At 45.8% G+C, this 12,645-nt stretch overlaps 1 protein-coding gene across 5 annotated transcripts in view; it reads left to right on the top strand.

Annotated features, from left to right (window-relative positions):
- Positions 1 to 12,645, top strand: part of LIMK2 (LIM domain kinase 2) — an 81,389-nt gene that overhangs the window by 48,917 nt on the left and 19,827 nt on the right. The window contains exons 2-3 of one of the 5 annotated variants that reach the window (XM_080391880.1): positions 105 to 234; positions 2,670 to 2,769. In XM_080391880.1, the coding sequence (XP_080248006.1) occupies positions 105 to 234; positions 2,670 to 2,769 (230 nt within the window). Of the gene's footprint in view, positions 1 to 72; positions 235 to 2,669; positions 2,770 to 7,443; positions 7,637 to 7,660; positions 11,570 to 12,645 lie in introns of those variants that run through there. The other 4 variants (XM_080391884.1, XM_080391881.1, XM_080391883.1 and 1 more) reach the window with 4 other exon arrangements.

The raw sequence follows: 12,645 nt of genomic DNA, 5'->3' as shown, positions 1-12,645 counted from the left end.
GGCTGTGAGGGGGGCGGAGTGCCGATTGGCCTGCGGCGAGGGGAAGGGCGGGAGCGAGAGGCTGCCCTCGGGGCGGGGCGCAGCGCTGAGGTAACGAGGGGCAGAGGGGCGGGGGCGCGCGCGCGAGCGCGCTCCCGGGCCAGGTGCGGAGCGACCCGCCGCGCGTTCCCTGGCGCCGGGCGCGGGCGGGCCCGGGGCGGAGGCGAGGCCGGCGCGGGATGGAGGCGCTGCCAGGTGAGGGGCCGCCGGTGAGGGGCCGGGCCGCGCCTCCGCGGTGGGGGCGCGTACGCGGCGGGGCCGCGGCTGTCCTCTCCGCCTGGGCGGCAGCTACGCGGGCGCGGCTCCGCGGGGCGGCAGGTGCGCGGGGTGGGGGCCTGGCCCGCCGCGGGACTTCCTCGGCCTGCGCCCGGCCGGACGCTACCCCTGCCCCGGGTGCCGTGTGGGAGCCGGCGGGCGGGCCCGGCGGGCGGCCTCCGCCGCTTCGCGGCCCCGGTGCGGCGGTGGGGCGGGTTCCCGCCCCGAGGGCGGCCGGGCGCCTTGGAGGCAGCTCCTCCTGGGCCCTGCTCCCGCGCTCACCCCGGCTCGGGTCTGGGTCGCCCTCTCGGCCGCGGGGGCTGGCCGGTGCCCGCCGGGGCTGCAGGAGCCGCTGGTTCTGGCCGCTGCGGCATCGCTGCTGTCCTGGGGTACCCGCCAGCCCTGTTACATGGGCCGTGTCCCTGCGCCTTTCCCTTCCCGCTGTTTCCTGCTTGGTTCCATTTCCGTCCCTTCCCCGGGATACTGAACGGATTTCGGTTGGACATAGAGCTGCAGCTTGCCGTTGGGAGCCCGCTTAACCAGCTGTGGCACTGCACCTGGAAGCAGGGTGGTTGCTGCCTGGAGTTGGGAAGCTGATGGGTAAAGCTCCATCGTGCGGGAATTGCCTGTTGCTTTCAGTCAGCTGTGGCGCAGCCGTTATCCCTAAATTCCTGTAAATGGGATCCGCTGCTTGTGTTCACGTTTGCATCTCGTGCTGGTGGCACCAAGCAGGAGGCGACGGAGCTGTGGGGTGTCTGGGCTGCAGGCGGTTTTGGCTTGCGGAGTGGCAGCAATTCCAGAAGTTCCACTGACTTCTAGGGCTTGCACTGCTCGGAGGGAAGAGTGTCTGCTGCCTTTGCACGGAGCCACGGGCACACGTGGCTTTGCCTTTCATTTCCAAGCCTGTTTGCTGTGCTGAAAAGCAGTTTGCTTTATAGAAGAACGTGGGTGATGCCAGCTGTTTCCAAGTTTCTCCCCCTAACCCTTGCTCTGTTGTGCAGATCTGAGGTCAGGTGCAGTTCTCCGTGCCCCAGATAGCAGGAAGGTGCAGACACGCTCTCAGGTGTGGCGCTGGTGCTTAGCTGGAAAGTGAAGTAGCAACCAGATGTCACATTTGAATGAATCCTCTCTAGCCCTGTAGTCTGCACGGATACCTTTACGGGTATTGCCAGTCTGCTGGCAAGGGTAGTGCTTGCTTGTGGCTGAGCAACAAGTTTTTTCTCCAAAATACAGCTATCCATGTAAAGCGTACAAGAAGATCTTCACCTTGGTTAATTTTAAACGTCATTGACCTACACAGTGGGGTAAAAGTACATAGAAGGCTGGTGGCTTCTGTTTCGTGTAACTTCAAGGAACTTAACCTTGGTATCAACTTGCCTGAGCAACTACCAAGTTTCAACGATCTTTGGAAAATGAAGTCAGTGGTTAGTGGTTTTCCTTCTCGAAGTCCACTTCTTTCCTTATGCAACCTTACTGCAAGTAAACTTTTGGTAACAGGAAGAAACAGGTTTGAGATCTGCCCAGCTATGTGACATGGTCCTTATGCCATCCTGTGCTCATCCAGATCCTTGACTCTCTTTTTATGCCTGCACAGCTGCTTGGATTCTGGATAGCATTTATCTATATGCCAAATACTGTTTGTGTTCAAGTTTTCATACTGCTTTTCCTAGCTTGGATGCATCTAAATAACTAGCTCTCCCTGGGGCTCTATGGCAGTTAGAGCAGAAACTATTATAACTATTTAAGAAGTATTTACTGAAAGGGCAGTAGGCAAATAGCATCAACCCCTCTTCTTAAGTCTGATGCTGGCTGTACAGCCTCTACAGGAATATTCATTCAAGTGTGTAATTCCTTCCTGGTAGTCAAGTTGTGCTCTAGTGAATAAAGCTTGCCTTTCCTTTCTTTCAGTTCTGGGAAATCCAGTTAACTATACAAATGAGTACAAACATTTTATGCTGAGTCAATGGCATGGGCGAAATAGTAGCTTGGCTTCCTGGCCTAGCATGGTTCTGTGTGGGAATCGTTACGCCAGACCAAACTGCCTTCCTGAAGTCTCAGCTCTGAAGACTAGCATAACTGTAACTGAGCTGTTTTCTGCAGAAGGTCATATCGCTTTCTGCTGCAGAATGTGAAGGAGCAGGGGGTGATGTTATGTCTGGAGAAAAAAAAAGTAAGGCATCAGAGTTCGATTTGGGAACTCCACTCTCTGGGGTTACAGACTGCCTGGTATTGGCTCAACTTTCTGTGTGTGAAGGCTTTCCTGTCAGTTGTCTAATTTAAGGTTGTTCTCTATCAGGGAAGCAGCAATCCTTGTTTTCTCTGATGTGAAATGGTTGCTGTATTCTTTATTTACGTCACTTTATTCTTGCATACAGGTGAAGAAGTCTGGAGATGTCTAGGATGCGGGGACAGCATTGCTGCTGGTCAGCGTCTCTACAAGACTGTTAACGAAACTTGGCACATTGCCTGTTTCCGGTAGGTAAAACTTCAGCCTCTTAAATTCTCCTTGTGTTGTTCAACCAGCTTGGGACCCGGTGGGTGAAGTACCAACACTAACTGGGAGTTGTTGCTGTTATCTCTGTGCCTGACCTGTTCTGAGCCTCTTGCAGAGTGGTTGCATGCTCTTGGTTGCAGCCATACTTCAGGGCTTGCAGTAGCGCTCTGGAACTGACTTTCAGTCGTGATAGCAGGCTGACACGGCCTGGCAGAGTGTTGCCGTGCTGACGCAAACAGGAATACAGATAAAGTACAAATGAAAGCTCTGATTTACTGGTGGTGGCAGAAGCCGTGGGTTGCGTATTTGTCTTCAGCTACATTCCAAAGTAGTGCCCAGGCAATTTGGATAGCCTGTTGCTTTTTCCATATGTGGTGGGTACACAGTAGATATTGGGGTGTTGGAGAAAACCACTGGTATGGGGGAGGAAGATCTTGCCTTTTGCTTTCTCTTCTTTTCAGACTGTTAAGGCATACAAATTTAGGAAATCTGTCAGATAATGTTGCTATCAGCAAGGACAAAAAGGAATCTGTGACCTGCTTTTCTTCCTGGCAGTAGAAGTAATGCCTCTCATTGATGTTTCATGAATACTCAGTCCAGTTTTCATGTCCCAGATCACATTTTTGAAGGGACCTATATTTTGGAGAAGGGTTGAGTACCTGCAGCTTCTACTGGCTTCTGTGTTGGCTTGAATCTGGAGAGGCTAATATTTTGGATACAGTCAAAGCAAATGGGGGGAAAAGGAAGCCAAAGTGTGGCTTTGGAGGAGCGTTTGCTGTGCCAAGGTAGACATCTACTGTCCTGGCTTAAAAAACAAAAGAAAAACCCCAGTAAAATACCCCAACTTTGTTAAAGTGAGGATTATAGTTATTGATGTAATTAAAAAAAAATAACAAACCACCAAACAAAACAAGAAAACCAAGCCACATATCATGCTGCCAAAGAAGTGTTGACTTGGAAAATGCTGTTAGCTACAATCACATGTGGATAATCACAATTACAGCTTTATATCACTACAAATCCCAGTCGTTTGGGTTTCTATTGGTTTGAGTATTTGTGTTTAGCCATATTGAGTCAGCTTGTCTTAATCCTGGTTTTCTCTTTTCCCTGAAAAACTAGTATCCTGTTGTAGAGCTTCCCTAGATTCTGCCAGTAGCCAAACCCAAAGCTGTGTGTGCTAGTCTTTCTTGCTTGCTTGCCTTTAAGTGTATTTCTGTTGTGGGTCTTGATTTGCAAATGTCTTGGTGCTGCTTGTTGGTGGGGCTGTAGAGATGGAGAACAGCTGAGCTGGAGGCAAATCCTGCCCTTATGACACTTTACAGATAATTTGATATCATACTTTATATTGTATAATGGAAGTTTGATGACGTTTTGGTTGCTGGGTGGTTGGTGTTTTTTTTGTTTTATACAAGTAAAGACAACAACTTTTCTCCTGATGTGTGTAATAACTTTTTGCATTTGCTGATGTGCTTCTCTTAAGCTCTGTGCTTTTGGCTAGCTCTAGCACCCAGCTAAGCTGCCATGCCGAATGAACAATTGGAACCTGCGGTAAAGGAAGCTGCCCTTCCCTTTTTCCTAGTTCCAGGGTAGGACTGTACATGAAAACAAGTTTCCAGTTTGCACTCTGTTCCTTCTTTTCTTCTGTTATCCCTATACCACGCTGAGCAGCGGTCTTGTGCTTGATATCCCAAAGCCAAACTTTAAAAAGCCTCTAAGGGTAGGAGCCTTTGGCAGCTGGTAGCTGTGAGTTCCGGCAGCTCTTGTGGAGTGTTTTTTACAGTCTTCCTGTGGATTAGCTGACTCCCTGGCCTGGCACATAATTTCTCTAATGCTGATTGGCACTGCTCCAGGCTCGTTAGCTCTGTTTATTCTTGGTCAGGCTAGGCTGCTGATCATGCTTGGCACTGGCAGTAGCTGACGTACATGCATGTCTCTGAGGATTTAAGGTTTTTTTGTCACTTCCCTCCTTCCTTAAACTGCATCTACAGGAGCTTTGTCTCTGAAACCTGTTTTTTCTCTGCTGTGACTGGAGGGACAAGCAAATCCCTATTTGTGTGTCTTGGATTTTTTAAACTGTTCTTTGGCCAGCTGGTCCTTAGGCTTGAATCCGATAGGTTGGATCTGGCTGAGGATGTTTTTTGGATGTTTCTGTCACAATGTCTGTTGTGAATTAACTCTGAGTGTACTTCTGTGCTTCTGAATTCTGTTGAGATAGCATAATGCTTTCAAAGGTCATTGCTTTTCACTGATATACAGTTCCACTGGATTTGGAACTGAGATTGCACAGAACTTCAAACACCGCACCAGGACAGGGAAAGTGCGAAGTGGCAAGGTATCTTTTTCCTCGGTCTGGATCGCTTTTGCCAAAGGGGATTATTGGAAGAGAAGGGCTTTTTTTGACCTGGAGCATGCTGTTCTTATTGCTTTCAGTCCAACTTTTTTCCATATTACAAACCAGAAGATACTGCCTTGAATTATACCTTTGAATAAAGTATTGATACCTGGTATTTTGATGTCTGTTGTTGGTGTTGGGGGGGGGGGGGGGGGGGGGGGGGGGGGGCAGATTTTCTCCCCACAGGTAAAGACAAATGAAATTAAAGACTGTTCCCTCTTCCTGCAGGGATATTGCATATTTGAATTGGAGTAGGATGGGATGAGAAGACCCAGATATAGCTGCATGGCTTAATCTTAAGGACACAGTATTTGTTAAAAATCCAGTTTGGGTTATTTGAAACCCATGATTGAGATCAAGCCTGTTGAATACATCCAGGTAGAAAATGCTTTTGGATCCATATGAAGAAAATTTTTGGAAACGGTGGAAAAGAATTCCTACTGTAGCAGGGGGCTTAAGAACTTTTTAGGAAGGAGGACAGCTGAGGTTCAGTTCCTTCCTAACCATGAAATAACAGAGGATGTATATTACTATCATCTATAAAATATATCTAATTTAAGTAGCCAAGCAACCCAGGCTTGCTGCAGAAATCTCTAACAAAAGCCAAACCCACCACTTCAGAGAAAAACTGTGTGCTGTGTATCTTCAACAAAAGTTAATGAAGGTAACTGATGATTTTACAGTTACAGATTTTAAAGTATACTATTTAGTTTATACCAAAACCAGTTAAGTAAAAGCTGAAAAATCATCAGGAGTTTGAAGAGCAGAAAAGCTCATCTTCCTCTTTCTGGAAGAGGAATTTTATATGAGCCCAAAATTTTTCCTTAGTAGGTATAAAGCACTGGAGATGATGGTGACCAGAAACTGTTAATTCAGTTTGGACAGATATTTTGATTTTGCTTAATACACCAGATTTTTATGCATATGCAATGCAGCTTGAGCTCAGGAAAAATTCTCATGGCTTTTTGTATTATTTTTTACAAATTATAATATTATGAAATAGTTTTATGCTAACTTAATAATATAAACCACTGTATGAATAAAAAGTGTAAGCTTTTGATACCTGACTAAATACATATTAATTTTTTTTATATACTGATCAAGGATTACATTTTTATATTTAAGTAATTGTAAGCAACAAGTTGACTTTCCAGTAGAATATATTGGCTAAAATTAAATACAGTCTGGAAATAGTTAAGAAATGGGTGGCACTTGTAAAAAAGAGAAATCTAAAGTAAAAAAAAAAATAATTGCTTAAATCACAATAAAAATTGCCTTATTACCTAGAGTTAAATCAGTTCACCTAACAGAGTCACTCTTCTTGAATGCATTACTCTGTTTCCATTTCTGTTAACCTTTACTGGAGCTAAAACCAACACACAAGGAGTGTTGTAACCACCAGAAGGCTCTTTTCTCTAAATGAATACTTTAAAAAAAATGGAACTGTTTTGGCTGAGTGCAGAAGAACTCCTGGCTCTGTCTCCTACTGGTATTCTGAAGTGAATTTAAAACAAATACTCCTTCTGACTGTTTCTCTGTAGCGGAACAAGGCTAAAAGTAGATTCTTCCCAGAATCCCTTGTCACCTGCCCGTTATGTGCTCTGCAGCATGACAATTGTCCATGGCCAGAAAACAGAACTGGATTAGCTCTCCATGCATCGAGGGGATGCCCTAAGCTCCAGGCTACTGAACAAAAAGACAACCACTATTAATTTGCCAACTCTAGTGATTTGATTATCTTACAAAGGCATGATTTTTCTATACTGAATGGCATATTTTTTGTGCTATAGAAAAATTTTTTGCTCAGCAAAACTTAGTGAATTGCTTTGATTCTTTTCACATTTGGGGGCAGGGCAAGGCAAGCCAGGGAAACTTGTATTAAACCTGTTTGAGGGTTGCGGGATAAGATAGATGACTTCTCAAGGTATTTTCTAAATCTGTTTTCTGTGGTTCTTAGGCTATTTACTAAACTTCAACTTGTGTTTGAAGCAAGTAAATTCTACGGCTTAGGAACGATCAAGAAATTGGTCACCTAACAGTCTCCCATCAGCGTAGGTTTTCTGTCTCTCAGACTATGTCTACTAATACTTAATTATCCTTAGTATTAGAAGCTTCTTTCTATCTTCAGAAATCTCATTTATTGTAATTTAAATCAGTTTATTCTAATCATAATCACAGTGGGCACAGAAAACCAGCTTTTTCCCCCTTCTGTTATTCCAGTAGCCTTTTCCTGTTTGAAAGCAGCAGTTGTGTCTCCCATCAGTCTCTCCTAGACAGAAGAAGCCCTGGACCTAGCCATTTCTCACGGATGGTATTTTCTAGACTTTGGATCACTTCTGTTTGGCACAGGCCTTCGTTTTCCAGAAGCTGCTTCCTCCCCACAGGACAAATAGCTCTGCAGTGCCAGGATATGAAGCTCAACTGAATAAATGTTGACAAAGAAAGATGTAAGAAAGGTGTGTATTAAGACGAATTTGAAATATGGGGGCGTTTGATGCTTTGAATCTTCTTGTAGCTTTTCAGCTGTGAACACAGTCAGGTTTGTACACACACTGCAGCTGAACTTTTGAGAGGAGGGAAAAGGTCCGTAGTAACAAAAGGTAGCTGAATTATGGGAAGACAATAATCATCTCCTCTTCCCTATCTTCTCCAGTTTCTGGCAGTAACAGAAGGCTAAAGATAGGGCCTCAGAAGTGAAAGCTCTTCTCCACTAATCCTGCAGACTCCTGGGAATGTCTCTTTGGTGGTGTCTCCATCAGCATTGAAATTCACCAGCTCGCTATCAGATTTAGGGAGAAATAGTTGCTAAGTGTCTGTACGCAGATCACCATGACTGTTCGAGTTCAAAAATCCAAAGGAACAATGAAGCGCTTCGCAGGTGGAAGCAGCCACATTCCTCAGGGGAATCTGCAGCTACAGGACACCGCTGAAGACCTTTTAAGGAGGAGCTGGGCATTCCAGTCTGAACTTTTTTTAGTTGACTTGTGCAGCTTGTCCTTTAGGGCATTATTTTCAGAGCATTATTATATCAAGGTATTCAGAGTTACTCACACAGCCCAGTATGTGGTAGGCTCCACATGAGTGAGACAGAATCCTTCTTGAGGAGTTTAGCAGCCTGCACAGGCAAAACCAGCGTATTAGGAAGTGAGTGAAGGTGCAGTGGTGTAAGCGCTGGTCTTACTGCTGTCTGTGCTGCATTTACAGATCAGAGGTCACTGCTTCCAAAACCCTATATAATCTATGAAGTTTCAATAAGTTTAATTTTCTTCATTTTGCTTCTCAGCCTATGCATATTCAGGAGGCCTGCAGCCACTAGACAATTATGTGGCGGAGATAAAAAATTTATCTCCATTCTTATGTTGTGCTTAGTGATGTTAGGTACTGAGAAGGCACCACTGTGTTGGTTTGAAATTCTGCTGCTGCTTGGAAGTAAGGTGCAGTGATGGAGAAGAGCTTCGCTTCACTGCTTGTTTTAGTTTTGCTCGGAGGTACGTGCATATCAAAACGGTATTAGTTTCAGGAGCTGGTGTCGGGAGCTGACTGTCTTTCAACAGCAGTAAAGCACGTGTTATGTGCAAGTGCCTTGGAAATACAATGAGGTGTTGGGATTGTACTGAAGTACTTGGAATGCCTCCAAGCTGCGCCCATGCTGAAACAAAGGCTTGCGGCAGACGCTTTAAGGCCTCAAGCAGATGCCTCTTCCCCAGCTTATGCCAGTCCCACACACACCGAAGTGGCTGTCTGTGCCAGGATAAATTTGTGTGTCTTCGGGCTGGTAGATGTGCTGAGCAATACATCTGTCTGTAGACATGCTGTTGGGCTACATGTTAAAGTGGGTGTCTAGATGTGCAGCCTAACCCCAGCCGTTTTGAGATATTAATCCCTTGAATATCACAGTAGGTGTGTGATGCATTTCTGCAGGGATAAAATAACATCTGCAACTCAATTGCAATAAATTTCATGTTAAGTCATTGTTGAGGTTTTTAATTTGTTCCTTTTCATTTGCAAGTTATACTTCTCAGGCTTCTTTCTGGCAAAATTTACTGTACAATTCTAAACCATAGTAAGGAAAGTAACCCCCTGTGATGGGTACGTGTTTGTAGTGGAAATGCTGTCAGTATTTGCAAAAGAGAAGATGCCGATACCTGACTTCAGTTGGTGAAAAAGAAATTTGCTTCAGTGCATTTTGGCCCTCAGAGATGGTATCGGTAAAATTACATAGAAAAGGTCCACACACACACCTGTTTATCAGCATTTTTGAAGTACAGTCATTCTGGCAGGAATTCAGATCTAGAATGTATGAACACATTAACACCTTTTCCAGAGCCCTTTTATCAAAGCTATTGTGTTCTCAAACAGGTCACAGAGAGAATAAAAAAGGCAAGAAGCAACAAGAGAATTCTGTGTAGGAAAAAGTAACTTACTGGCTGCTGCTGGGGCTTGCTGCAAAATTAAAATAATTTTGATAAGATGTTTCCTGTTTAAATAGACATTTGACTATGTGTCCTTTAGCTTTAAGGAAGTCTCAAACAAAATCCCTTCACAGTTGCTTAGCTGTCTGGGTGTTTTTTATTACTTTGAAGTTAGGCTTTATCTGCTGGCTTCATTCACAGACTAGCTGGCTGCTTATCACATCTGTGGATCAAATCTTCAAAGGTTTTGTCTGAAGAGTCGGGATTTATGAGGTCACGTGGAGTCCCCCTCGGAGGGACTTCAGCCCATGGCAGCAGAATTGTGGGGAAAAGCTTTTGTCTGTAGGTGATGCTGGGCAGGGGACGGGCTCTGTGATGCACTGGAGGTATGTGTGTGTGGTGGGGTGGTGCTGATAGCCAGGGAAGCGTTGGATTGTGAGCGCTGGCTCATTTTCAGCACGCAACATATAGGGAGTGTGGGAGACCAGAGTGCATTCCTAGACACAGACTCACCGTGTTGCTGCTTCCAGTAGAGCTGTGTGAAATGTCAGAAGGAATTAGACCCGTGCTGGAATTGACAACTCTGCAGCACTAGGCTTCACTGCACTTTTACAGCCAGGCTTAGAAACTGCACCGAATGGGTGAAAGTTACTTTTTTTTTTTTTTCTCCAGAAAGGTGGCTGCTTATTAAAAGCGGGGGGAGGAAATAACCCAAAAGGCAGCCTGGCTTTCTGCTTACTTCAACAGCGAGCAGCAGCTGTCAAATCTTCAGCCAAGACTGTCTTGTCCCAGCCCCAAGCGTCCCTTGAACAATATGCCAGCTGAGACGAGCATCTCCAGTAAAAGCACATTTGAGTACTCTTGCCTCTGGAACATAGCATGATTTTTAGGCTGTGTTCAGGCATGCCAGGCTTTGCTGACTGTACAAAAATGGGAGGGCTCAGTGCAGCAGCATATGTTTGTTGCATTTCTGAGTGTCTTGCAAACAGCTTTAGCTGATTAGGCCACTAGAGATCATGCTTGGCTTCAGAGCAGGCAGAATGATATAACTACATGTGCTGCAAGCAGGAGAGAGTACTCATCTGTGCTGATTTATACCTCTCGGCTTCCATTCAGGAGATGAAGATTAGGTTAAGTGATTGCAATGAACTCTGTTAAGATAGTGTTGGAAAGAAAGTTATTTTTCCTTGGACGAAACACACTGTGAGTTACCTCCTGCAAGAGGAAAAAATTTGTAGGTCTTGTGAAGGCAGTATAACCCCACTCACTGTGAGGGATTTAGGAAGGTATGCACTAAATGTTAATTTGATGTGTTTGGAGATGTGGCTACTTGTCTTTGTCAGACTCTTCCTTCCTTGATTTCTCTGTCAGAATGTGCCACTGCTGCAAAGAGAAATTTCACATTTATGCACTTGGCTCTTACTTTGGCAAAAGCTGCTATCTTTCAGCACTTACTAAGTCAGCCCCTCTTAGGATCAAAGCTCCACCCCATGTGAAGGAAGTAGAGCTTACTCAGCCTCTGTAGCCACACGCTGTCCTCCTGCGATGGCTCCTCCTCCCCTCCCACCCTTGGGTGGAACCAGAGAAGGGAAAACTTGACAATAGTTAGCAGGCAGCAGAGCTCGCAGGAACTATTGCAGAAGCATGTCCAAGTAGCCCGGTTAGCAGTTATTCTATCCTTCCCAGGAGTGCTGCTGCATCAGAGTGCAGGAGAAGGTGGTTATAGCCATGGGAGCCAGGAAAAATCTGAAAAGGAATGAGCAGCCGAGAGACCTGGCATTCCTTGGGCAGCTTCAAAGAGAGGTGAAGTATCTGAATCAGCGCAGGATTAAATGAGCACTGTCTGCTGCCATGTTGGCAGAACAGAGCTGTTCAGAGGCAGTTGGACAAGTTTGTGGCTGAGCCGGTTTATCCAGTGTTGAAGATGGGAAGTTACTTGTCTGCCCCAGCTTACTTTGCTCCCAAGGATCCATTTCGGTAAGTCTTGCGCAGGATTAGCAGTGAACCTTCACAGTGTCGTTTCCCCCCTGTAATGCTATCCTAAGCAGTTAGCGTGTGAGGTGTGAAGAATGAAGCCCAGTGCTTGTGTGCAGGGAACAGCTGGCCTCACACTGGGACCCCGTCTTGCTTTGAGGCGGCGATGGGGAAGTTTCTTACTTCCAGCCTTTTCACAGCTCTCTGGTGCGAGGGAACAGCACCTGTGTCCCGCGGCAGTGCCTTGTAGCCCCGGCACGCAGGCTCCCTTTCAGAGCAACATTGCATCTGCCACTGTACCGATGCCCCTGTGCTTTCTCTACTGCCAGAGGAATGAGATTACTATGGCTGCTGCTGTTTGTGTCTCCTCCGAAGCTACTCGTGAAGATACTCGTGCTTGGGCATAGCACAGGGTGAGGTGAGGTGCTGCTGTTGCAAGTTCAGGAGAGTGATGTAATCTGCAGTGAGGCAGTGCAGAATCTTGTTTGAGAAAAGAAATGGAGTACTTTGCAGGTAACTAGGGAGGAGCAGCACGCTTCCCTTATGTGGAAAGGATTTTTCTATGATTTTTTGGTTTATATTAACAACTGTTCTTGGTCCAGTGGAACAAGTGAGGCTTGAGAAAGGCATAGCAACAGAATAAAGCTTTGATTGCCTTACATCTCCATAATGAAAACTGGTCGTAGGGCTGAACTGAACACAGCCAGGACTGTGACTGACACTGATGTGCTGATAAGGTGAATGGATGGGGGAAGGCACAGCTTGCAGTTTCATTGTCTCCCTCCTGTCCCCTCCACTCGGATTTGCTCAGTATTGATCCTGTTCCTGCAAACACTTTTGTACTGATTAGGGTGTAAGGAGCCTTTTGTTAAAATGGGCTGGGATAGGAGTAAGTACTGCTGCACGTTTGCTGAGCTTCTTCAGGCAACTGTCAGAAACAGCATCCACTTTCAGAGGGAACAGACATTACTTGTAATACGTGTAAGGCATCATGCTAAGCCACAGATACACCTTCTTCTGAGTGTGTGGAAATGGTTTTGCATAGTCAGAGCTTAAACACTGTGTCTTCTAGTACTTAG

This window comes from Falco punctatus (genome assembly GCF_963210335.1).
Source record: "Falco punctatus genome assembly, chromosome: 1".
NCBI classification, from domain to species: Eukaryota; Metazoa; Chordata; class Aves; order Falconiformes; family Falconidae; genus Falco; species Falco punctatus.
This window is presented reverse-complemented; position numbering and strand designations above follow the sequence as displayed.